We start from the raw sequence: 27453 nt of genomic DNA, 5'->3' as shown, positions 1-27453 counted from the left end.
TTTTGTTCCCAGTTGTGCTATAGCTGCCTTCTGTAATGGCACATTAATGGTGCATAATTGTAGCTTAAGTAAAGACAATGGTAGTTTGGTCAATGATTTCCAGGAGTGTAGGATCCAGCTGTTAAACCTGTCTGTACATCAGTTTCCCATCTGCAAAATGGGGATACTACCTGCCAGGATCTTCTGAAACTTAATTCAGTAAATGGTTGTAATACACTGAGAGCATCAGATGAAAAGTGTGGGAGGAGTGTAGCGTAATATGACGTTATCGTGGGTGAGTTCACTAGAAAAGAATAAGATATGTGTAACTGTTTAAAGTTACATTTGATCTATCCTATTAGTTAATTCCTTGGGGGGAGTGGACAGCTAGCCAGCATCAACAATAATGGGTGAAGATTCAGACTTGTGCTCAGATCCCCTGCAATACCTATCCCATTATGTATGGCAAGCCCCAGCACCACCGTAAACAGAGCCATTGGAATTAATTTTTTTATGCCACTAAATTATCTGTAAGGGGGCACTGTATCTTCTCCCCGCACTCCTGGTGCATCTCAGCTGTTTGGAGCTCCCTTCCTGCCACAGTGCATTAAGTCTTTGCTTCATTTTTGCCTATTATCATCTTTGCATTAGTAATTATAACAATACTTTACTCTTCTCCATCACTTTTTAAACATGTATTAATTTAGCCTCTACACCCAAGTGAGAGATGGAGTATTGTCACCAGTTTATACATGGGAAAATGAGGCACATGCAGTAAATGACTTCAACATCACGGAGTGTGTCTGAGCCAGGAACAAAACATGGCTATCCTGCCTGCTGCCAGTTCTGTGCAGGAGCTGCACCATTACCTACCCCTGTGCTGCTGAAGGGGGCAGCATGGCCCCTTGTGCACATTAGAGGGCAGCATAGGACTGTCCCTAAACTGAATTGCAAGTTTCTTCCCTGCAGGGCTCATTTCATTTGAGGAATTCCACCAGACCTGGAAGCTGTTCAGCTCCCACATGAACATTGAGCTCACAGATGACGGCATCAGTGACCTGGCCCGCAGCATAGATTTCAACAAGGACGGAAACATAGACTTCAACGAGTTCCTCGAGGCCTTCCGCCTCATTGAACACACTCACTGTGACGATAAAGCAGCAGAGATGGCTGTTAGTGGCTGCCCCAATAGCTAAGAAGTCTGCAATGCCTTTAGACTGTCTCCCAAGCTGCAGCAATCCTTCACAAATGAAGGACATGCCGGCAGCTCTGCCAACTTGTGGGGAAGTAGAACTGAGTTACATTTTAGACATCTCTGTGTTGGCAGCAGTTACTGCCCCTGTTCCATTTTTTGGTATGATAATTGGCCAAATAGGTAAGTTGTACTTTCAAAGGAAATGGAGGGGATTTGTTGATCAATAGTGGGGTTTTCTAACACTCTGCAAGGGTATAGTGTAGCCTGTTACAGAAATGTCAGTAAATGGGGGTACACTATCATTAAAAAGTTTGTGAAGTGGAATTATTAGGAATATCTACAGTAGCTGAAGTTGTTAAAGTATCTAATGAAGTACAAACCTAAGAACAGGGTGCAGGAGCTTTGTTTTTTAAAGCCCAGAAGCAACCATTAATGATGAGCTAGAGTCTGATTTATACAAGTCAGGCCATCATGTGAAGTTTTAACTTCTGCATGATGCCCCCCCCCCCCTCTTTTTTTAAATCCAGTCTTGCTTTAAAGACGTCAAGTGATGGAGAATCTGCCACAGCCCTAGGATAAGACACTCCAGTTGTTAATCACCTTTCTAGTCTGACTTGGTTTAGCTTTAGCTAGTAGATCTCTTTCTGCTAGAAAGAGTTAAAGTATCTATCTTGTAAGTTTAAGAGCTGCTATACAGGGTCAGGTAATTGACCCATCACCACTACCTAGTGCTGCAGCGGAAAGTGAAAACTTTCACATAACAGTACTTACAGTACATTGTTCAAATTTTTTTGCTGTTACAGTTGGGACAAATCAAGGGCTAGATTCACCCAATCTTCACAAATGTAGTACCTCAGTAGGATTTGCTGAATAATGGAGGCAATATTTGACCCTGAATTTGCAGAGTGTAATGGTATTTACCAAGGAACTTTCACCTTGTTTGGGAACCCAAGAAAGACATGTCAGGTTTGAGTCATTTCTTATTATAAAAAATTACTTCAAATGCTGTATTTAGAGTAATGCAAATTTAATTTCTTTACAGTATGATGCTTGGTAGATTTTTTTTCTAGCACAAATCTGCTGTATTTCTGGATTTGTTAGTCACAAGTGCCTTTTTACAATATTTGACAAATCTCCAACTAACTATCTTTCCAAAGAATGAACAATGCTGTATGTAACTTATTACAAATAAAAAGGCAACAAGATAAAGGACACAGTTTAAAGTAGACATTTTATTCTATTTTCTGAATAAGCAAAATGATATAAAAATATAGCCTTGCAGTCCAAAAAAAGTCACATTACACTAATAACACTAAATCCACAACTTCCCCCAGCAGAGAAATATTAACCATGTTTACAGTGTAATGCACAAGTTTGCAACAGCCTAGTTGTTTTTGTATGCATAATTTTGTGATGTAGATTCCTTTCATGTTTTTACTCACTGCAAAAATGAAAACTTGAAAGGCAATATTGCCTTAGCATTGCATGGAAGAACAATGCTGTTGTAAAAATGTACAATAGTACATAACTTTTGTAGTAGAACAGTATCTGAACAGATTGTTTCTTTTAAGAAAGCATATACAGCTTTATAAGTCTAAACCTTCCAAAGGTCATCAAGTTTGAAAAGCATGGAAGAGTCTTTGCTAGTCCAAAAGATTACAGCAGATACCAAATTTCTGAAAATCCTATACTAAGATATGCATTTTTTTTAACCTGGTCAGTTTCAGGCTTTGAAAGTGAACCCTGAAACAAAGTAATGCATTTGATACCCCCTAACAATGGGTTATGACAAGTCAACTGAAGATTCCTCCTCTGATAGGGATGCTCTCATTCAATCCATGTTCTATTAGTTTTATATCTTCCAGGTCATCTTTTATTATGCTAATCAAATGACTCAGGCCTTCTTGTTGCTGCTTCAGATGCTAGAATAATACAAAACAATTCAGCTGTAGCATTTATCATACAAAACTACAGGTCAGTCCACTACTTGATGTTTAAAAGATCATCCCATTTAGAACCTCTCTAAAATAACTTCAAGTTACTATAACAGCTACGTTTACTTTTTGAAAACTAAACTACTTTGTGTGCCAAATAGAATACATTTTCATTTTTACTACTGTCATGCCTGAAGGCCTGTGAGCTCCTTACCAAAAACATTAAACTAGTTGAGTTCACTCATGCTTAGAGCTGTTTGGAAAAATGCAGATTCAATTCAACTTTTGCCCAAACAGAGCAAGTTCCAGGGTTGACAGCACTGCTGCAGAGAGCATGGAAGACCCAGCTGAAGTTAATGGATTCTGAGCCCTAGGACCAGCCCCATTGGCTCTCTGGTGGACCAGGGAGCCTGAAGTCCTAGGACTGGTTTTCCAGGATCTGCACTTCTGGGTAGCCCCTGCATGTGGACTGGTTGGGGTACCACAGGAAAACAACTTCACTGCACATCAGGATTGCACAGAACTGAGCTCTTAGTATTTGCTTGATGCTGAATTTCCTCAAGAGGCATGCTGAAACTTCAATTCCAACACCACTGTTTTCCATCTTATTTATAAGCTGTGCACCCTCCACCCAAGCAGGCTGTTGGAGAAGTCTGCAGGCAGTTCTCCACAAGGAATACTTACTTGCTTGATTTCTTGTAAGAGATCTGCATCAATGTAGTACCTCTCTTCAGCCCTAACTGCTCCAAAATGATTTTGCATCCTGATCTGAGACATCAGTTCATTTAGTCGACCCTAAAAATAGATGGGAATCACATGTATTAGGATAGAAAAGCAGTTTCCCCCTGACATCCGTAGTCCTGAGAGAAAAAAAATGTACCATCAGTCTTAAAGTTTTGGCTCTGCTTCGTGCATTTTTTTTTTTTTAACAGAGGGCTGGGGGATACAATACAGTAAATAAACAGTCTAATACTGTTCATAAAATTGCTTCAGTACTCGCTTGTAGTCTGACCTTGGAAGGGTTTTTTTTCAAGATTGGGTTTAGGACTTGCAAGTCTGCTTACTCAAATCAACAGGGAAAATGTCAATGTTTTCTTTCATAGGAAGAATACTAACTACAAATAGTTTTAACCCGGCTTTGAGGAGGTTATTTTACAGCTCTATTGTAAGTACACCAAGAGCCCATAACTCACTCACCTTGAACTGAGTAGGTGCATTGAGTTCACACTGAATGGTGTCTAACTGTACACGAAGTTGTTCCTCATCAGCCTGAATGGCATAGCCACTTTTCCTTTGGATCTCTTGTTTAATTAACACCTGCAAAAGGAACCACTGAAGTTATGATCTTTGGAATGACTGAAAGAAAGGAGCAGGAATGGGAAATAATTTTTCTTTAACAGCTCGAAGTCTATTCTGTTGCCAATGGAACACACATCAGATTACTTAATGCAGCCAAGTGTTACCTGTAAGGTTCTATGAGAAAGATCCATTAGTTTCCTCTTGTACTGGGCTATTTTTGCCATGGTTGTGGTCTGATTTTTCTGCAGCTCACTAATATCTTCGGATATTATCTGAAAGAAAAACATGGTTGCCATTGGAGGCCATCCAAAAATTTAATTTCTTTTTTTTTTTTTAAATAAAGCCCTTCTTAGAAGCAGGAAAATACTAGTAGTGGCATTCATTTTCCCTGCCATTAGAGTTTCAAAACAATGATCAGTCCTAAAGGAAAAGGGGCCATATTTGAAAACACCTGCAAAGAGAATCATGTGATGAGTAGTTTATCATGTCAGAATGCCATCATACCCCATAAGTGGGTCTGTTGCAGCCCATCTCAGAATGATGGCGATGGCAGTTTTGTATGCAATTAACTGAAAGTTTTAAATATTTATCCTGAACAGGAGAACAGCCAAGGGGGCCTTATTCGGTCAGTACCCTTAACCCCTTCCCTGCTTCCCACTTGTGTCCCCTCAAAGTGAAAATATCTGTTCTGGTCAGTTAGTTGCAGCACACCCACACTACAGCATTGGTGCCGAATAAACGCTCCCCAAACTGAGGCTGTGTCAGGTGCTATGGCTGGAATTTTCAAGAGAGACCTAAAAGGTCTTAAGCACCACACTCATTGGGGGTGTGCGTGTGTGCCAGGAAGAGCGGGATGCCTAATTTTGAGACACTTTTGAAAATGCCTGAACTAAGAACAGTGGATTTTAGACTCTGTCATAGCCAAAAAGGTAATTTTCTCTTTCAAGAGAGACAATATTCATACAAAGCAGAGAAGAGTTATTTCATAAGCCTGCCACTCCAACGTATAGCATGGTGTCTAATGTCTGTTAATCATATATAAGGGTAGTCTTGCAGTTCCTGTTTCAGCTTCAGTTAAGTCACCTACTCAAAGACATTCAAAATTCATAAATGCTCAGAACTGCACAGATGCAAGCTTCTATGGGTACGTCTACACTGGAATAAAAGATGCAGGGCATGGCCGCGGCTGGCCCAGGTCAGCTGACTGACTCACAAGGCCCAGGCTGTGGAGCTAAAAATTGCTGTGTAGACATTCAGGCTCAGGTTGGAGTCTGGGACCCTCCCTCATTGCGGGGCCCCAAAGCTCAGACCCAAACATCTAAACAGCAATTTTACAGCGCCGTAGTCAGCTGACCCAGGCCAGCCATGGGTGTTGAATTACTGTGTAGACATAGCCTATGTTTCTCTAGTATCTATGGTGGCAGCCGTTTAGAACTATTGCTAAGTGTTAATACTTCCCAGATTAGTTCTCAGCATTTGGACGTCAGGAGTTATAAGGCCATAAGAGTCACACTTTTCAAGTGCTAAATCCATTGTCTGCAACCATGTTCAAAACGAATGGTGTCAAGAAGTGACCACTTACATCTAATCTGGTCTGATGCTGCTTAGTCATCTGGTCTTGGACCTTTAACCGTCTCAACAGCTCTTTGAAACCTACCATTGGCACAGGGATAAGCCTACAGGAACAGAAGAGTTTAGTTATTAAACAACTGAAGATTTACAGCTATATTTAACAAAATAGTCCTGAATTGCAGACTGTTCATTACACGAATGAGAAGTCATTCTAATTACAGGTGTTAAATTCAAAAGTCCTCACCACTCATACCGACGGTGTAGGAGATTACACTTATTTCGAGTTGCAGGACTAACAGGGTAGGATTGACCCCAAGAAATGGGCTGGTTTGAAGTTCACAGATACAGCGAGCTAACACAGCTCCAAACAATTAACATCCACCCTAGAGCAAGACTTTGCAACCCAAAAGTCAGACATGACTTCTGACCAAGCCCACAATCCTCTGCTGCCACAAATTTACATATTAATAATTTTGGGGGTGCTGCATAGATTGTACATGGGTAGTGGACTCTACACCATCTGTCTAGACTCCATATGTTGCTTCCAGAGAACTCATCAGCTCAGGAGAGAGGGAAGGAAGGCGCTGCAGAGGGGGCTGAGTGAGTTTCTCTTTCCTTCCCCTGGGTCCTAGAGGCAGATTTACTAAATTGGCATTTTTGTGAGGGAGATTGTTTGAGAGATTCTGTGGCCACCCTCTCATTACCTACCTTGTAGTTCTCACATTACACAGCTGTACCCTAAAATATCTCCTAAAGTTACCTGAAAGTTATTTTAGAAAGTGTGTGATTTTTAAGGCTAAATTCACACCATATATCCATGAAAAAAAAAAAAATAAGACTTACTTTTCAGGATCAGGATTATCCACTTTGGCCTGTTCCCAGATAATAGGATCAACACCTACAAGAGAAAATGGAAATTCTTTCCATAAGGACAATCTCAATGGTGCTTCAATAGTTTTCACATCACACGGCTGGTAAGTGATCAGATTTAATAATGCATGTGAAAGAGCCACATTACAATTAGCTGTGATAAGCTGAATTAATAGCTGGAGGATTCAGTTTATTAAAAAGTCCTGGGCCCAGGTTTTGTGGAAATATCTGAGCCAAAGACCAGTTGTCAAGCTGTCTCACTGGTAGAGAGATGGAAGGAAAATGATAACGGTGATTAAAAAAATTAAGCATCAGAAAAAGTTGTCAGGAGACCACCAAAAACATGTACAAAAGGAATATAAAAATAATCGTACAAGCAACTACATTGTGTGTTAAACAAATAACATCAAAATCAGACACACAAGACTTCTTTGGAAACCTCTCAGTTCAGTCAGGGTGTCATTTATTTTGCCATTATTTTCAGTATATTAATGAATATTTATATAGCAATTTAATGATTAAATAAGCTGCGAAGCTGGTATAAGACAAAGCGATGGAAAGACGTAATTTGGCTCCATCATTGCTGCTGAGCTGGCAAATGGGAAATCAAAAAGATCCAGCCTGTCGATTAATCAGTTAACTCACATGATTAACTCAAAAATTGTGATTAAAAAAATTAATCACACTATTAAACAATAGATTATCAATTGAAATTAAATATTTTTGGATGTTTCTACATTTTCAAATATTGATTTCTATTACACAGAATACAAAGTGTACAATGCTCACTTAATATTTATTACAAATATTTGCACAAAAATAAGTATTTTTAATTCACTTCATACAAGTACAGTAACTCTTCATTTAATGTTGTAGTTATGTTCCTAAAAAATGCTACTTTAGTGAATCCAATTTCTCCATAAGAATTAATGTAAATGGGGGTAGAGGGTTTAGGTTCCAGGGAAATCTTTTTTTTAGAGTGTGAGTGTGAGTGTGTAAGTTTTAAACAATTTAATACTGTTCACAGCAATGATTGTGATGCTTGGTTGAGGTGGTAAAGTCAGAGGGTGGAAGAGGGAGGGATATTTCCCAGGGATGCCTTATGAACTAGCACTGGCTGAGCCCTCAAGAATTAACACATTGTTGTTAATGTAGCCTCACACTCTACAAGGCAGCCCGAATGGAGGGAGGAGACAACTGATGCACGGCCCTGGCTGCAAACATTCCCTGCGGAAACTGAATATGGTGATGAACCCACACTATCCTACTGGAGCGCACCACTCCCTCCACTTTCCAAAGTGCCAGGGGGTGCATGCATGTGTGACATAGAGAGCCACTGTGTGTGGGGTGTGTGTGTGAGAGAGAGAGACACGCATATTGCCCCTTTAAGTATGCTGACCCCACTTTAAGTACACTGTCTTTTTGAGTAGATCAGCAAGTTGAGACAGCAGCTGCTGCCAGCAAGGTCTCTGTCCTGAGCCCTGTCCTGTCCCCCCCACTCTGTGGAGATGGGGTGCAGGGGGAGGGGGACACCCTGACATCAGCACACCTCTTCCCTCCTACCCCCTGCACAGCAAGCAGGAGGCTCCCAGGAGCAACTCCAAGGCAGAGGGCAGGAGCAGCCCATGGGGGGAGGGGGACACACACCTAAACTGCCCAGCAAGGCAACTGATAGCCTGCTGGGCAGCTGCTGTACAGGGAACTTGGAAGGACTGCCGGGACACCCTGGTTCCAAGCCCCCACCAGCTAGCTCCAATGGGTTGCTCTTCCTACAAGCAGTGGACAAAGCAGGCGGCTGCCAAACAATGTTATAAGGGAGCATTGCACAACTTTAAACAAGCATGTTCTCCAATTCATTAGCAACATAACATTAACCGGGATGACGTTAAGTGAGGAGTTACTGTAGTGAAAGTGTAACTTACAAATGTAGATTTTTGTTACATAGCGGCATTCAAAAACAAAACAAGGTAAAAACTTAAGTCCATTCAGTCCTACATCTCATTCAGCCAATCGCTCAAACAAATTTGTTTACATTTATGGGAAATATTACTGCCTGCTTCTTATTTACGTCACCTAAAAGGTGAGAAAAGGCATTCGCATGGCACTATTGCATGGCACATTGCAAGGTATTTACGTGCCACATATACTAAACATTCGTATGCCCCTTCATGCTTCGGCCACCATACCAAAGGACATGCTTCCATGCTGATAATGCTCATTAAAAAAAAATAATGGATTAATTAAATTTGAGACTGAACTCCTTGGGGGAGAATTGTATGTCTCCTGTTCTGTTTTATCCACATTCTGACATATATTTCATGTCATAGCAGTCTGGGATGATGACCTAGCACATGTTGTTCGTTTGAAGAACACTTTCACAGCAGATTTGACAAAACACAAAGAAGGTAGCGATTTCTAAGAATAGCTACGGCACTCGACCCAAGGTTTAAGAATCTGAAATGCCATCAAATCAGAGAGATGAGGTGGGGAGGAGCATACTTTCAGAAGAGCAACACTCCGATGTGGAAAATACAGAACCCGAACCACCAAAAAAGAAAATCAATCTTCTGCTGGTGGCATCTGACTCAGATGATGAACATGTCGGTCCACCCTGCTTTGGATTGTTATTGAGCAGAACCTGTCCTCAGCACTGACGCATGTCCTCTGGAATGGTGGATGAAGCATGAAGGGACACAGGATTCTTTAGCGCATCTGGCACGTAAATATACTGCAACGCTGGCTACAACAGGGCCATGCGAATGCCTGTTCTCACTTTCAGGCAACATTGTAAACAGGAAATGGGCAGCATTATCTCCCATAAAATGTAACCAAACTTGTTTGAGCGATTGGCTGAAGTAGGACTGAGTGGACTTGTAGGAACTGTTTTACATTGCATTCAAAAAGAAGAGTTATTTTTGTACCGAATTTTCTACATTTGTAAATTCAGCTTTTATGATAAAGAGATTGAATTACACGACCCATATTAGGTGAACTGAAATATACTATTTCTTCTGGTTTTTTACAGTGCAAATATTTGTAATAAAAATATAAAGTGAGCATTAATTTTTTTAATCGTGCGATCACAATTAATCTTATTAATTGCTTGACAGCCCTAAATATTTTATATTGCTTGCCTAGTTTAAATTAGTCTTCAGAACATCCTTGGGATGTAGGCAAGTATTTTCAACAATAGGGAAACAACGAGATTTGCTCAAAACCCCATAGCTAGGTTGGGACTAGAATTCTGATGTCTTGGTACCCAGCTCTGTGCTATCACCACTGGACTATATTACCTATCAAGGATAATGTGCTAAGATGCATACACCGAGTATATTAATTCACATAAAGTGAAGTTAGAAAAACTAAGATAAGAATATAAAGGCAATAGCCCTCAGGATGCAGAAGACAAAAGGAAAAGTGTCGAGATTTACTCCGATCACTTTTGTAAATTTCAGCCTCAGGCTGAAAGTTTAGTTTAGTTGGGGGAGGAAGGAGGCTGTAGCAATTTTAACTGTTTAGCAACCTTAATTATGGCATTCTCTACTAAGTGAATGCTATTATTTATTCCTCCTCAGGTATACGGTCTTTCATTTCTTTTTATTAAGCCGTCTTTTCCTTGGTCTGACCATTGACCCAGATTATGCAGATCCCTATATTAAACACATCTTTTGTTCTTACTGTGTTACTTCGGGTATGTATTCACTAGCAACGTTAAATTCCTGCCTATTCAAAACATCCCTTTATTTAGAGAATTTAGTACGCAGCGTTTACGGTCAGTTTTTGTGTGTGTGCTGCGAGTGAAATACCTACACACAACAGAGGGAGTTAAGGATGGGGAAGTTGGAGACGTTCAGCCTACACTTTGAAATTCCCATTTTTCAGGATGAGTTCAAATCCACCATGTAACTTTCAAGTAGTAATTTTGCTTTGCTTGTAATTTGTTCTACATACACTGTCAGTGCAAAGGATGCTTTTGGAGGTCTGACATTTCATGTGCTATAGAAATGTTACCGTTGTGCACGCATTGATTTCTAAACAGATTTTGATCTTGTTACACTGGTGAAAACCTAACATAAGGGTTTTATTTGTATTCCAGTTGTGCACAGGTGTTCCAGAAAGGGGCCCGTTGTGCTGGGCTCCTACACAAAAGATTGTTCATGCCCAAAGAGCTTAGAGTCTATGCATACGGTAAAAAGGCAAACAGACAGGAAAGGCACGAGGTACCAATGATACAATTATATTAAAACTTCGCTAGCTGCACAAATCAATAAAGAAGCAGTTCTAAAAAACAAAATGTATTCCAAAATACATATCGGTAGTTTAAATGGACACTGCCAAGGTAAAAACAATTGTCAGATTTCTGTGGTAAGTTTTTTTATACCTACTGTAGTTACACCTAAAGTTACTATACCTGAAAGAGACAGGACAGAAGTGGTTACTTTGTGCATTGAACAGACTTGTCCCCATATAGTCAGTTTCCCCTTTTTTGAGTCTCTCTCACGTAGCAGTAGGGGAGAGAAAAATCATTTAAAAATGGCAAAACGTGATAGCAGAACCACAGGTGTAGTACATAAATATTTTGAATTCATTTTTTTGAAATTGGATTAGATTTCAAATTGATTCCCTTAGTTAAAAGTTTATCCTAATTTTACTACCAAAGCACCTGATTTCCAGCTATGGAATGAAAGATTAAAACAGACTTCAATCTTTAATGTTGTTATTTTGGCCTTTAACCCTCCCCTCCCCCCAAAAACAAAAAAACCCACACATATCCAGAACATGGGCAACTTATTCATTAACACAACTTATCCAAGTCAAAAACAGACTATTTGAGATTTTGGAACCTAGAGAGCAGGCAAGGAGTTATTCCAAACGTACACTTATCTTTAAGTGTGAGAAGATCCTACAAACTCTTCTCTTCAGGCCACAGACCAGCAAACAGAAGCCAAGTATCTCTGATATTACAAGTGAACAAATGAGGAATCAAAAAAGTCACTACACTCATCCAAAGGGATACAATTACCCTCTGTGCACATGTACGGATGTGTATTAGCCGAGTCACTCAGAGAAAGTTGGGAGGAGTGAGAATACAGGCCCCTACGGTGTTTATTTTACCTGCAAAAGTTACTGTCCTGGCATATCACTTTTGCTGGACTCAGTGAAGCAGTTAATAAGATGAACTGAACTAGTTTAAGACTCTTACAGTTTGGTTTACAATACTGTCTACCCTGATATTAGATATTTGCATAACTTTGTATCATCAACTGAGCAAAATAAAGTTCCTTTGTTGGAAGGGTTAGAAATATTTGGAACAGACATGTTAGTATGTAAGGTCAGCTTAAAAACTCCTTTGACTAGAAATGTCATTTTTTCCAGTCACTTACTCTCCCGGACACCTGGAGAATGTGGAAGGGCTTGTTTACCAACTAAGGAAGCACTTCAGTACATACCAGCAGGAGGATTCTGTAGAAGCTGTTTGATTTGTGCTGGAGAAAGTTCCGTTCTGGCCATGGAGAGGGTAACGCCAAGCTGCTGCAGTGTTGTTTTTATGTTAACTTGTTCAAAATGAGCGTATAGGGTTGTGGCTGGAACTCTCCTTGAAGTCCCATTTGGTGACCGCTCAACAACATAAATGACAACTTCAGTCCTGAACAAGCAAATGCAACAGAAAAGAAAATTATAAGAATACAAGTACCCTAGATCAGTTAATGGTTTACAGAAATAACAACTGAAATACAATTATAAGCCCGGAGTCAACCGACAAACAGAACAGCATCGTTATTTTCAATTAATACATTCCAGTCAATTTAAAAAAAGCTGAAAATATTTACTGTTGACTAATATAGAAAACAAAAGTGAGCATCAGATTCAGAATTACAAATAAATATTAATCAAATGTTCAGAAGTCAAATACTTGTTTAATAAAACAACTACAAAATTATACAGTTTAATATCTACACGCTGATGTGTTGTCAGTGTGTATTAGAAACCACTAGGTTCACATTTTGTTAAAGGAAAATGAACAGGCTATCATGCACGTATCTTCCTAAATTACATCAGCCTAGCCCAGGAGCAGCCCTAGATGTTTTACCACCCACCCGGGGCAGAAAACATCATCAGCGTGTGCCTCCACATTGGCCAAGCAAAAGAAAAGCACAGCCAACAAATCGGGGAGAAGGGGAAGGAGTAGAGGAGAGTGGGAAGTGTGCCTAATCAAAGCAAAGAAGAAGAAAATCCAACCAGCCCTGTGGTGGTGCCATCTGGAAGTCAGTGCTCAGGGTGACGACCCTGCTCACCCATCCCTAGAACCAGCCCTGACCCAGCCCAAATTCTATCATTGGAGAAAAAGAACTGGATACTGGAGCATCACATTTCCTGTCTTTTCATACATCAAGTCAGTCTATAGGTCAGGATAAAGTGGAGTCTTTGCTGTAAGTTTAGCAAGTGCGTGGATGTTAACTGCCATGGGGATGTTAGAAATACTTAAGGTAGTCCAGTGTAAAGAACAGTCCTCTGGCACACCACAGACAGAAGTAGCCAGTGCCACTGTCAGTAAGCAAGCTTAATTCCAAAGCAAATATTTCTGGGCTCAAATGCTAGACTACCTGATCAGCATTGGTCTCCAAAACAAACAAACAAACAAAAAACCGCCCACTATCTACCTTAAGTATCTTACTGGTGGGGCATGCCCTCCACTTTCTAAAATATTTAGTGCATTTAACCCAGTTGCAGTAACTGCTACACACATCCCTGATTTTTCCAGCACTGCTGCCGAGCAGGGGAATCACAAGATAAATCTACGGCCAGAACTTTACGGGCCTCATTGGTGATGCAAATGCCAAATAAACCAAGAAAATTGGATTTAGTGATCCATCAGAAACAGTGGCAAGAAACTAAAGGAAAAAAAAAAAAGATAGAATAGGCCAAAACCTGTAGGCAAATAAATGGATACTGTTGAAGAACAGAGATGGATACTATATTCAGAATACAAACATTAAAAACTTTAAATATATATTTGAGTATCCCTATAAGACTCTTAGAAGGAGTTTCAGCAGAAGCTTTGTACTGAAGCAAGTTGACTTTAAGAGAGCCAACACATTATACACGCAGAGAAAACCAGATAGTGAAGAGGGGGAAATTGCACAAGAAGATATTCACGTACTGGTCATCTGGCAGTGTTTTAACACCTTCTACATTGACCGTAAGGGTCTGGTTTCCTCCCAAAATTTTGTGCAGTGATTCTACTAGCTGCTGCTGCTGGTTTCGAATGTCTACTTCTTTTCTATTGAAGACTAAGACCACCAGGCCATCTTCATCTTTGTTGTTGGGCATGCAACTGAAGCCCACAGCCTGTGGAAAAAGCCAAATTGGATGATGTTAAAGGTTCACCTGAAAGTGAGATACAACAAGACAAGGGTGTAGGAGAGGACAATACTTACAGACTACTCTATGGCATGTTTTCAGCTAATTCTAAATAGAACCATAGTATATGAATAATTTTAAAGGCGTTAAAAACACTCCCACTTTCTAAAACTACATTTATTGAGCAATCAGTAAAGTCACTTTTGAAATGGTTAAAGTTTTTAACAAGGTAAATTTTCAGAAATGTCCATTCTCTGCCTTTGAGAAATTTTGGCCTGTTGGGAAGATTCTAGGTTGAACAGAAATTGTGTTACTGTTTTGGAACTGAGAACTGAATTAAACATTCAAATGTAAACACAGGAAAGGGGATTTTGACTTGTTATGCCTGGTATTAAAAACCCCTAGTAATATAGAAATAAGGAAAAAGGAAGATAAAATCATGGAAATTTAGAAACGAAAGGAACCTAAAGAGGTCATCTAGCCCATCCCCCTGTGCTGAGGCAGGACCAAGTATACCTACATCATCCCCGACAGCTATTTGGTCAACCTGTTCTTAAAAACCTCCAACAATGGGGATTCCACAGTCTACCTTGGAAGCCTATTCCAGTGCTTAACTACTCAAACAGTTAGAAAGCTTTACTTAATATCCAATCTAGATCTGCCTTGCTGAAGATTAAACCCATTTTTTTTTTCCTTGTCCTACCTTCAGTGGACATGGAGAACCACTGATCGCCATCCCCGACAGCTCTTAATATATTTGAAAAGCTATCAGGTCCCTCTCAGTCTTCTTTTCTCAAGACTAAACATGCCCAAGTTTTAACCTTTCCACATAGGTCAAGTCTTCTAAATCTTTTTTTCATTTGTGATGCTCTCCTCTGGACTGTCTCCAGTTTGTCTACAACTTTCTTAAAGTGGGACGACCAGAACTGGTCATAGTACTCCAGCTGAGGCCTCACCAATGCTGATTAGAGTGGGACAGTTACCTCCCATGTCTTACATATGACACTCCTATTAATATACCACAGAATGATAGCAGCCTTTTTCACAAGTGCACCACTTCCAACCTCTGGAGATTTCTGGAACCTCCACTCTATGCGGTATTGAACTGGAGTAGGAAGATACTGGGGAATACAACTCAAGGTGTACATACTGAGTGCTTCTGTAGGTGTAAGGCTTAAATGAAAAAAACAATCTTGAAGATCAAGATATAACATTTGAGAACTTCAGTACACCCACGACAGTTACTTTCCCATCTCAGTGTGTAATGATGGAGTTTTGAATGCCTGTATTTAAAAACACAAAAACCAAACACAAAACCCTAATCTTATCTTCTCTATTTTATTTTAAAAACCTCTCTATCCTTTCTGTGATAAACTTGCAGTAAGATTAAGGGTACGTCTATACTTACTTCCTGGTCCGGATGTAAGCGATCGATCTTCTGGGATCGATTTATCGCGTCTTGTCTAGACAGAAGTGCTCGCCGTCGACGCCGGTACTCCAGCTCAGCGAGAGGTGTACACGGCATCGACGGGGGAGCCTGCCTGCCGCGTCTGGACCCGCGGTAAGTTCGGACTAAGATACTTCGAATTCAGCTACGTTAATAATGTAGCTGAATTTGCGTACCTTAGTCCGAAGTGGGGGGTTAGTGTGGACCAGGCCTAAGTATTACACTCTTTCGCCGATGCAACTCAATATCCCAACACTAAGAAACTCTATTGTTCATACTGTAACAATAGTAATTTTCAAAGACTGCAGGAGTTTGAAAAGTCATGAATTAGTGAATATTATTCAACTTGCTTTAAGGCAACTGTTTTCATGCACTGAGGTGTTGTACTGTTTTAAGGTTCAAATACACTGCTTCTTAGCACACTGGGGCAAGTCATTGAAATCTCTTGATTCCTGATACAATATAGCAAAGACGGTGAATTTTATGGAGGGGCTACAAATGGATCTTTAACCTACGATGTATGGTTGCACTTACAACTATTGTGTCAGTGTATGCGCTACGTTCTTAGAAGAGAAAGTCAAACGAGATTCAGCAAGAGTTCCCTCAAAGCCATTTCACTTGGGTACAAAAAGTCCACCAGCCTGAATCAACCCAGTGCAATACTCAAGGCCCTAGGACAATTAAGATTAAATACATAGCACAGAAATGCACTTCCCAGAATTAACGGAAAGCTAAATTTATGAGAAAGATTAAGTGTATTGTGTAATTTGCAGAAAGCACTAGAAGCTCTCTGTTAAGAGCAGTCCTCTTATAAGTGGGTGTAAAACTTTTAGAATGGATACCTATATTAAAGTGATTGCTCAAAAGTGTCAAGTTGCCCACAAGAAGCTCCTATTACTAGACTGCACCATAAAATGCATTATGAAGACGGCCAAATACCTGCCATCTTGTTTTACACCCCTTTCCGCATTTACTATACATAGGTTCAGTTTTAGAGCGCTGGTAATATTCTGCGACTTGTATGTCAAAACCAGTGTTAATTATGCAACAAACGACATTAACATTCAGAGTAAAAATTGCGTCTCTTAGGGAAGTATCTCCAATGTGTACAGAAAGCTAGGCTTATTACTGTCTCTGATATGTCTATTCATTGGTCTGTTGCTGGGCTAGAGTAAGCATCATCAGATCTGTGGAGGATGAGGAACTCTCTACTCTTTGCTGACACAGCAGAACTGGAAACTGGGACAAGGCATAAGGACAGCTTAAAGACTCCTGCGGATAAAAGCAGATGAGTTCAAATCAGAATAAGCTGGCCTGAATCTAGCTGATGCAGAAGAGAATATGGGCTACCAAAATGGTGTGCAGGCCAAATTCAGAAAACAGTCTCCTGTTGCTGAGGTTGACGCAGAGATCAACATTAAGTTTGTTGTTCTGGATCTCAAAAAAAAAAAAAAAAAAAAGATTATCCTGGTCTTCTAAAGCAGGGATTCTCAAACTGGGGGTCGGGACCCCTCAGGCGGTCACAAGGTTATCACCACAAGGGGGGGGGGGTCACAAGCTGTCAGCCTCCACCCTAAACCCCGCTTTGCCTCCAGCATTTATAATGATGTTAAATATATAAAAAGTGTTTTAAATTTATGGGGGGGGGGGGGGTTTACACTCAGAGGCTTGCTATGTGAAAGGAGTCACCAGTACAAAAGTTTGAGAACCTCTGTAAAGCTTAAAAATTAATTGGAAGACCATTTTAAGTGATTAGCACCAGAAGAAATGCATTTCTAATGGATTAGTGCTCACCTTGGATGGTTAGTGACCTTAATTCTCCTAACACTATCCTGGAATATTTTATCTGTCTTATTGCTCACACGAACATGCATGTCATCTGTAATACTTCAGCAGGGCCTAGATTTTCAGCAAGCACACCACTCAGAGCTTTATCCCATGTATATTAGAATGGGACACATTGCCTTGAAGAACATATTATGTTACATACTAGAATTAGCAATAGCTAAATTAACTACCCATAATGCATTTAGGATTAAAACAGAAGACTGCAAATGGTCTCAGAATAAATATTCAGATAAATACCAGAAATATCATACCTTAAATCTGCAAAATGGGTTTTCCTGCGTGAACTCCACCGGAGCAATGTTGGTGTTAAAATATCCTTTGCCTGCCCCCCAGAAGGCTTGCAACTGGTTCCACTTTGCCAAAATAGCATCTCGCTCATCTCCCAAGAGTGTGGGAGCAGAAAGAGCACTGGCTGTGTTTATCAGCTGGTTGGACTGGGAAGGTGCCTGAGTGGGCTGACTGAACAAGCCACCTAATGCTAAAATCAGATACAGAAAAAACAGTTCTTGAGGAATAAAGAAAGATTAACTGATTAATGCACACCATACTAGAACTTCTTGTGCATTTGTCAGGGGAATACCAAGAAGTCTGTGGGTAAATAATAAAGCACAAAGTTTGATTTTTTGAATGACATTATATCCCCCCACACACACACACCTTCTTAAAAGTGATGATAGAATTGTCTGACATTCAATTACACAGAGGCACACTTTTAAAAAGAGGTGTCTATATTTACCCATTTGAGGGATGTTATTGGATAAACATTCTTGGATGCTTTAAAATCTGAAAGGTACATCTGTTATTGTGACACAGTAAAGCAGTCAGCAGATCACAGATCTATTTTTATACTGACTTTTCTTTAAACCAAATCTGGCATCAATTCCTTCCTTTCTCATGATGCTGTCACTGCCACCATCAACTTTGTAAAGATTCTTGGCGCCAATGCTAAACCAAAAGAAGGGACCAGTATGATACATGGAGATCCCAAGGTGAAGCACAGGTATTTCTGAGGGCTGCTATAACGGGGCTATGGAGATATGTATGCTATAACCAAGATGCTCAGAAGTCTTCTGGACTGACAGCAACGATCACCAATGTGCCGGATTCCTTTTTGATACACTTATGCTCCACTATCCAGAATCTGCTGGATCTTCTTGGAGACCAAAAAATAAACAGAACAGACTTTTGTAAACCTTTTAAGCTGGGGCCAAAAGGGAACACTGCCTAAATTTGAAATCGACAGTTGATGGTGCTCTAACTGATTCCTCCTTTACAGGAAAGGAAGGAAGATGGGATGTGACTGCTTCAGGAGGCAGGGGAGGAAAAGAATTCAGTTTATAAAGTCACTACAAAAAGGGAGCTATGTTCAGAAGCAATGTTGCCCCCACAGCCAGGAACTGCAAGTCTCTTGCTATGGGCCAATCCTTTAGGGAACAGCATAGCAATATCTCAAACAGTTTGGCCTGGTTCTCTTGGTCTCTTTCTAATGAGGCATGAAAGGCCAAGTTCCATTGGAATTTAACCTACATGTTCTGTAGGTAAAGAAAAAGGAGCTGAAATTTCTGTTTGGTCTATAGAGACCTTTGGATAAGACATGCTCACTCTCATACAGAGTCTTTCCTTGCTAAGACATGGAACCCAGGCCCTGATCTAGGCGATTCCCAAAGATATCCCTCTTGGAAAGGAAGGGCAATATTAAACTTGGAAAAGAACTACCTTACCATAGGGTTTAGCTTGCTCTGCAGAAAACAATAAGGATGGCTACACTGCCAACAGAACAGCAAAGGCCATCCTGAGGCATATTGTGAAGGTACCTGGGTATGATGTGGCAAATAGGAATGTAAATATCATTTAAAAAGTTAACCGATTAAAATTATATCGTTTACCCAGTTAACCGATTAAAGGGCAAGGGGCCCACCCAAGGGGCTGGAGGTTAATGGTTAGGCTGGGTTAACTGGGAAGACTAATGCTTATCGGTTAACTGTTCAACCGTTTACTATTTTACACCCCTAACTGCAAAACGAAAACACTCTCCAGGATGCTCTGAACCCTTGCTCCTCCATCTATTCCATGAGATCCCTTGTTGTAGACAGTGAACAGCATCAGCAAGATAGGTAGCAGATAACTCAAAAGAAAAGTGATCCATCTCTTTTTTTGGTCCAAGGGGATGGACACTTTACTGGTACATCTTGAAACTACTGGGACTATGCCAAAGTTTTTCGTTCTCATGGAGCAACCTGTAGCAATTTGAGCAAGAGGCACTTGAAGCGTGGAGCCTGCCAAATGGTGAATTTTTAAGCGTTCACATTAAAATGTCCAGGCTGTTTGGTCTCTTTCTTCCACAACAGAGCAATCTCCCCACTAGTGAGACTTGGGACTTGGAGGTGAATTTAGTGCTGTGAGTGAGGTTTAGTTGTCTCATCCCCCTCTTCAGGCTTTGGTGCTCTGTGTAAAAGGCTTAGACCAGTGGTTCTCAAACTTTTATACTGGTGACCCCTTTCACATAGCAAGCCTCTGAGTGTGACCCCCTTATAAATTAAAAACACTTTTTAATATATTTAACACCATTATAAATGCTGAAGGCAAAGCGGGGTTTGGGGTGGAGGCTGACAGCTCACGACTCCCCATGTAATAACCTCGCAACCCCGTAAGGAGTCACAACCCTCAGTTTGAGAACCCCTGGCTTAGACTATGAAGGGTGCAGAGATCTGTAAACCCTTCACTGATGGTTCTGGGGGCACAAAAAAGCAGCTTAATATATTAAGTTGCTAGAATTTTCTATTATTTGTCCATTACTCTAGTAAACTCATGCGAATATTTTGATTACTCAGGAGCGATGAGCAAGAGATATTTTGCTTACTAACAATAGCTTTTACAAGAAACAGAAGTCTTTGTACTTACTGGGCTGCTGCTGTTGGGTACTGAATCCTCCAAAGCCTAACCCAGTTCCTAAACCAGTACCTATGCCGGTACCAGTTCCCGCTGCGCCAAAACCAGTACCAAATCCAAAACCTTTGTTTTGGGTAGCACCAAACAGTCCTTAGAGAAGGGGAGAAAATCCAAGATAAACAGAAGATTTACAAATGAACAGCAAAAACAGATAGCATCAGTCTTTTAGAAGTTTTAAGTTTAATTCTAAATCAGAATGATGGTATCTCACCAGTGGTGCCTGTGTTGGTAGGAGCAGAAAAGCTAAATGCTGATCCAGGAGCGGTGGTAGTTGTCCCAAATCCTCCAAATGCACCTAGTAAATAAATTGTACAAATAAACAAGGTGGCTTTGCCACAAGGTTCAATCTCTTGTAGATCATGATAAACTGCACACTCCAACGCAATGAGTTTTATGAAGGGAGATGCTGACAGATGAATGTGTTGTTGCACAAGCAAGTTTTTCTGATCACAGTTATTTACTTTATTGACAATAAAGTAAACAGGAGAGAAAGTGGGGACAAGAAAGCAATACATATTTAGCTTGTGACAAGTGACCTATGGATATTGAAAAAACAAAACAAAAAACCACACAAACACTTAGGCTTTAGTTAACTTAAGTTGCTCAGTGCCAGATGTGCTCTCCCCATCTACAGAAGATTATAACTAGTACTAACTTTTGTCACATTAATTCTCTAGAGTCTAGAATAACTGGATTTTTGTGGGACGGGGTGGTACGTTTTTAATATAAAGGGTCATTTAATTAAAAATATAAATAAGAGCTACAGACACTTGGGTAGAACTAAGCATCTTACATACAATGGTTGCATGTGAGTAAGAACACAGACAGTAAAGATGGCCTAAAACCCTGGCGTATGTGGCAAAGGCAGTGTCCCTCGTGTCAGCAGAAGGATGACATTCTATGTCCCAATCCTGCAAGAAGATTTATGGGGTAGACTCCTGTGGAATTCCACTGACTTCCATGGATGAATGGGTCTCCCTGTGTTTTCAGGGATCAGGTCCACAGCACAGCACACAGGTTGTTAGGAGGATGGATTTGTCGGAATAGTTTACAATGCAAAGGGAAGTGCTCGGTTCTTGAGAGGAACAGTCAAGGGGCCATACAGTAGAACCTCTAACATGTAAGATATCTATATCTCAGTTCAGAAGCACGGGCTGAAATGTCCTCAGTAAACTGATAGCACCCCCAATTTTATAATACAATCTCTTCAAGTCTCTAACGCCAACTGTGCCATCTCACTGCCTGGCCAAAACAGCAGAACAAATACAAGGCAGTACTTTAAAAGACTTGACTGGATAAGATTGAGTTATTGCCAATAAAATGAAGGGCTGTCAGGATTTCATATACGCAATGAGTGCCTTTACCCTGACATTAATCCCAGGCACCTTGAATATTTTTTCTTAACCAGCTAAACATAAGCCCACAATCTTTTATCAACAGCAAAGAGTGGTCCTCTTCCATCTCTGAAATATTTGGAAATTGCAAACTTACCTTGTGGGTGTGGATTTCACAGTGGTAATCCATGCCTTTGTGATCCCCCCTTTACACTACTGCAATGCACTCTGTTTGGGATGTCCCTTGGTCTGCATCTGTAAGAGCTAGCAACACCTGCATCCTCCAAGATTCACTGGCTGTATGAAGTCCAGCAAACATGCTTGAGGATTTACTTTTATTAGCTAAAAATTTAAGCCAGCAGTTCCCAAACTGGGGTCTATGAACAGCTAAGCTAGCTAGTCAGATGGTGCTGGATCCCCTCTATTTCCTGCTGCTTCTACAGGTGTTCAGGCTCTTCATGATAAGAGTCTGTAAAAGCAGCTGGAAACATGAAGAAACCAGACTAGATGCCTCTACTAGGGGCCTCTGCTACACAGCAGAAAAAACAGGAAGAGTCCCCCAGGAACTTGGAGTCACCAACAGCAGAATCATGTCCTGGTAACATGTCTAGAGGAGCACAGGGAAAAGGGGACCAGCTGGCGGAGCAGCATATCCAGTGCATTTGTCCAAAAAGGGGCTAAGTAGCTCCTTGCAGCTCCTTTTCCTAGCAGGCAAGCATTGGTGTTTTGCACCAGCTGCAAACACCGATAGGCTTTCAGGGGTAACTGTGTGTGCTGTGCATTGCAATAATCCAATCTAAAATTGCTCAGGCACGTATTCCTGATCCAGACGTGTGAAAGTAACCATCACCTTATTAGAGGACAAAAGATGAAAAATATACTTTATTCCACTGACAAGACTTGGGTAACCTGGGGCATTAAGAGGTCAAAAAGTAATTCTAAACTGTACTCGTGGACAAAAGATAGAAATTCTCCCTGAACAGAGCCCAAAGAAGCCATCCCATTATACCTTTTAGATCCTTTCTTAACTCAGCAAATTGGATCATCAGTCCACTCTGATCTTACTCCTGAACATGGCCAGGCAGCAGAAAAGCAAAGATACAACATCATATAGGTCAGATGAAAACAACGAAATCATAGCCCAAACTTATTAGTCTCCCCCAGGGGCCTCCTATACACATATGGAGCAGGAGTGACAGCACCTCACAGACACCAACTAAAAGAGTCCACTACATAGACCAGCTGTTGTAAAGCCACTTGTAAGTTACATGTGATAAAATAATTTTTTTAACTTAATGTAATGAAACAGTCAGCTTGAAATGGCATGTTATGTATGACAGGAAAGGAGTTATGAGTGGCAAAGTTATACAATCTTAGTTAAAATTGCAAAATAATATTCAATCAGCAAGAGCTCTATATAGAAATATCAAACAGTACGGTGTACATGATTCAACAAATGGATAGTCATTGGCAATGGACATGTCAGTTTATCAAAATACAGTTTACATCTGAATCAAAACAAATAATGTTTTATTTATAAATCTATTAGATTTACCATCCCTGTGCACACAGAATGATACTTAAACCAGAGACTTAATTTTCAACCAACTTGATTTTCACTCACTCAGAGCATCAGCTTTATGCAACTGGATGAAAAAGGTTTCCAGTGATAATTGTAATATTAAACTGTTAATACAATGAAAACATGCATCTCAGGTTTGGTTTTAATTTAGCTCATATCCATTAGAAAAAGTCAATTCATTAGAATTTGTACCAGAGTAAAATCAGTTAAACAAGATTTATATTATTCATCAGGTGCATGAAAGTGACATGGGTGCTAAAATACAAAAAATGGTAAGACTGTGGAATGCATATAATTCCTATACGAGCAGCTGCAAGAACAAGATCCCGGGCTAACCCTACATAAATGGAAACATATGAAATAGTATACCACCATACAAGGCACAAATATTTTCATGTAAAAAAAGATAAGACTAAATTTAAAATAAATCAATGTGATTACTCAATTGACTAATTTACACTGGATTGCCAATTCCCTTCGCAACAAATAACCAGTGTCCACATCAGGAAGAACAAAAAACGCTAGAGCATCTTTTAAAGACAACCCTGCATCTGTGCATTATTTCAGCAGATGAACAACAGTACTTGGACAGAGACAAAGCAGGGCTATTGATTTTGTGCTGATCGTATAAAATTTGTTTCTCCAGAGAAACTAGTTAAGTGCGGTGTGTTCATGATAACCAACTGAAGTCCAATGAAGAGACATAGGAAAGATGAAAAACATGACTACAGTAGTCCAAGAATCTAAAGTAAGGAAATGTGGCTTTATAGATTTACTCTGTAATTATTCAGTATTACCAATATCTGAACAAAGAATTGAGATTACAGTTTGCCAGTAAATCTGACCATTTGCTAAATAATCAAGACTTAGATTTAAACCATGGTGTCCTGCCAGTCTATTTTGTTTTTAGAGAAAATGTGAATTTGACAGACCAAGTAGTTTTCTTTCAGCTATTTCACTGGATTTGCATAAGAAATCCAGAAATTAGTGGAAGTGTTTTTAAAGTCATATTTAGAGATTTTGCTACAAGTTATTAAAAGCTTTGTTCCCTAATTTGGACTATACAAAAAGTATTGAAGTAGTTTTTTATACTTAGATACCAGAGATCTGAAAAGAATTCTTGGACCCCTGCTATCAACATTCATTACAAACAAGTGTGTGTGTTATCTACCTGCACTTGCCAGACTGTTACCAAAATTGAATGGTGGCGCTGAGGTAGTGGACACACCGAAATTCCCAATATTAAAATTCACTGCAGGATTGGCAGTTAATCCGAAACCCCCAAAATTAAACCCACTGGCAGTGGAGTTTGCAGTCTCAAGCCCACCAAATCCTAACAGGTGGGAAGCAGAAAGAGAGCAGGCAGCATTAGTTTGAAACAAAAAAAATATTGTGTTTTCCATAGCCAGGGACAAGAAAAACAGAAATAGTTAAAGAAATAAAAACATAGAGGAGAGAAGTTATTCCATTTCAAATGAGATTCATTTATTTAACACACATAGAGTAGTCCAAAGCTTTCTGCTATTTAACCTATGCTGTTAGCAGATACAAAGCTAAAGCACGAATTAAAAAAAAGTGTAAAACTTCTCCCCCCCGCACAGTTATGCCTAATCTACACGTGAAAGTTATAGGCATGTAACTACGTCAGAGGCGTGATTTTTTCTGCTATAGTTATGCCAGTACAACCCCTAACATGGATGCAGTTATATCAGTATATAAGTGACATGCTGATCTAGTTATTCCCTCTCCCATATAGGAAAATCTTTACATGTAAAAAGCACATGTACACAAATGTAACAAGAGTCCACACTAGGGGAGTTGCAGCATTTTAACTATACTAGTGCAACCAGTATAGTTAAAGCAGTACAACTTTCCAGGGGTATGTCTTCACTGCAGAGTTAATTTGGGTGATCAGCACTTGGGTGTGAGTGGCACACTGCAAAGCCATATTCAAATGTGTCCATACTGTGTCCACGCTAGTACTATACTCACTAGGACTTTTGTGGTTATAGCCCAGCATTCTTAATACTGCAATAAGATGAATCACTCTATGATTCTCTCTCAATAAACTGTGGGAGAAACTGTTTGTGTTTCTGTGCACACAGAAGGATTTTTGGGAAGGCACTGGAGAATTATCAGTCCCTGAGAGTTTTAGCCTGTATCTACACTGAAATATGGGTGGGTTACCAACCTGAGTGTAAGGAGCACCCAGGTTTTAGCCTGTACCCTAGGCCAGCTAGCCAGCCTGGGTGTAAACACCACCACCAGTCAGGCAAGAGGTTTCTGTGCATGGATGGGAGCCAGACTAGGGGCACCACTCAAGTAAGAGCCTGAGTTACCTCTGCAGCGACGATAAATACCAGGGCAGACAAAGTACACCTCTACCCGATATAACGCGACCCGAAATAACACAAATTCAGATATAACGTGGTAAAGCAGTGCTCCGGGGAGGCGGGACTACGCACTCCAGCGGATCAAAGCAAGTTCAATATAACGCGGTTTCACCTATAACGCAGTAAGATATTTTGGCTCCCGAGGACAGCGTTATATCGGGGTAGAGATGTATTACTAATCTAAGTGCTCTGAAGGGGCTGGAAATGACTTGCCTTTTAGCACAACCTCTTAAAGCTTTGGTGTCTAGTTCACAAATAGACCTATGCCTAGACAAACCACAAACACATTTACAAAGCTAAAAGGAACATTCCCCTCCTCTGATTTCAAGTTAGATGTAGCCTTTCCTCCTCCCCACACTCTAGAAAATATCACACAAATGATAAAGTATCTAGGGACGTCTCTTTAAAAAGTAAATAAAAAAACTATTGTGCTTGAACATGAAAACTTTTGTGAATACTTGAGGGACCTGATAACAATGATCACGGCTGACTAATCAGTGCCAACTAGTACACATCATGTACAGCCTCATCTGAGCTCATCCTGATTAAACTTTTCATAAGCACATTCACATTTTCTATTCGAGACAAGCCCTGGTATTTATTTATTTTTTAAACACACGGCTCGGTCATTCGGGACAGGGCCGGCTTTAGGAAGTGCGGGGCCCGATTTGAACAGTTTTGACGGGGCCCCGGCAGGGATGACTGGAAAAAAAAAAAAAAAGTAAAAAAACACGTGGGGCTTGTACTCACCGGTCGGCACTCGTAGTCTTTGGTGGTGGGTCCTTCAGTTACTCTGGGTCTTCGGTGGCACTGAAGGACCTGCCGCTGAAGTGCTGCCGAAGACCCAGAGCGAGTGAAGGACCCGCCACTGAAGTGCCGCCGAAGACCTGGAGTGCTGCCTGGTGAGTAAAAATTAACAAGGAGCCTCTAGCCAGGGAAGGGATTCTCGGCCACTTGCCCCCACCCCGGCGGCCCTGCCACTGGGCGCGGGGCCCTCTTAGGCGCGGGGCCCGATTCGGGGGAATTGGTGGAATTGGCCTAAAGCCGGCCCTGATTCGGGACCCCCTTTACTGCAGAGATAATGAACCTCCAACTGGCTCTACTGAGAAAAGAACAGCCCATAATGTGACACGATCTGCAGAAGCAGTTTGCAAGAACCCTGGAGGGACGGCTACAAACATTTACCCCGCCCCCTCCCTCACAAGTCATTTCAAGAGAGAGTTAAGAGGGACACTTCCCGGGCAGAAACCGAGCAGCGCGCCCGGGGAGCTGGGGGCAATGAGCCCGGGGGGGGGGGTTCGTTTTCATTCACTGGGGCGGAGGGGAGGAGCGAGGCTGACCCCGCCGGCGGCTGCGGTATCACCGGGGGGGCCGGACCCGCCGCCTCATGCTTCCAGCAGCGACGCCCGGCTCCCGTCCCGACGCGGCACCGCTCCGGTTGCTAGGGCGAGCGCCCTGGGGAGGCACGGAGCGGACACACCCACTGCCCCGCCACCCCCGTGCAGCCGGTCTCCGCGCCCCGGCCCCGGCCGCCCCGCACTGACCTGTCGGGTTAGCGGCGGCGGCGCCGGCGGCTGCCCCGAAGTTGAAGGCCATGAGGCGGCGCGGTTGGCGGGGTGCAGCCGCCGCCGGGTCCGGCTGGAAACGGTCACCCCAAGGAGAACGGTTCCGGGTGATGGCCCCGCTCCC

The 27453-nt window shown here is 41.2% G+C and overlaps 2 protein-coding genes across 6 annotated transcripts in view; one reads left to right on the top strand and one right to left on the bottom strand.

Annotated features, from left to right (window-relative positions):
- PPEF2 (protein phosphatase with EF-hand domain 2) overlaps positions 1-3784 on the top strand; it is a 31858-nt gene extending 28074 nt beyond the window's left edge. The window contains exons 17-18 of one of the 2 annotated variants that reach the window (XR_008445259.1): positions 949-1354; positions 3406-3784. Coding sequence is in view for 1 of the 2 variants with exons in the window: in XM_054031199.1 (XP_053887174.1) it covers positions 949-1175 (227 nt within the window). In the remaining variant the exon portion in view is untranslated. Of the gene's footprint in view, positions 1-948; positions 2387-3405 lie in introns of those variants that run through there. The other variant, XM_054031199.1, reaches the window with a different exon arrangement.
- NUP54 (nucleoporin 54) lies at positions 2387-27453 on the bottom strand. 4 transcript variants are annotated; one of them, XM_054031202.1, is made up of 13 exons: positions 27309-27453; positions 25364-25399; positions 20667-20750; positions 20408-20545; positions 17758-17984; positions 14012-14199; positions 12300-12496; positions 6823-6877; positions 5990-6083; positions 4572-4679; positions 4306-4425; positions 3793-3903; positions 2387-3096 (listed from the first exon to the last, which is right to left on the bottom strand). In XM_054031202.1, the coding sequence occupies exons 1-13, from the start codon at positions 27358-27360 to the stop codon at positions 2968-2970; spliced, it is 1539 nt and encodes a 512-aa protein (XP_053887177.1). In that variant the 5' UTR covers positions 27361-27453; the 3' UTR covers positions 2387-2967. The 4 variants fall into 4 exon arrangements, with proteins under 4 accessions (XP_053887177.1, XP_053887176.1, XP_053887178.1 ...); XM_054031201.1 differs by lacking the exon at positions 25364-25399 and adding an exon at positions 24543-24704; XM_054031203.1 differs by lacking the exon at positions 25364-25399.

This window comes from Malaclemys terrapin, chromosome 5 (assembly GCF_027887155.1).
Source record: "Malaclemys terrapin pileata isolate rMalTer1 chromosome 5, rMalTer1.hap1, whole genome shotgun sequence".
Lineage (NCBI taxonomy): Eukaryota > Metazoa > Chordata > Testudines > Emydidae > Malaclemys > Malaclemys terrapin.
This window is presented reverse-complemented; position numbering and strand designations above follow the sequence as displayed.

Bases quoted from the DNA above. Each gene is read 5' to 3' on its own strand.
- NUP54 (XM_054031200.1), bottom strand. From the start codon at position 24,774: ATGGAAAACACAATATTTTTTTTGTTTCAAACTAATGCTGCCTGCTCT. The intron at 17,985-20,407 runs GTAAGTACAAAG...ATCTGATTTTAG, and splicing joins TACCCAACAGCAGCAGCCCA to CATTAGGTGGCTTGTTCAGT. The intron at 3,097-3,792 runs GTAAGTATTCCT...GTATTATTCTAG, and splicing joins TCTTACAAGAAATCAAGCAA to CATCTGAAGCAGCAACAAGA.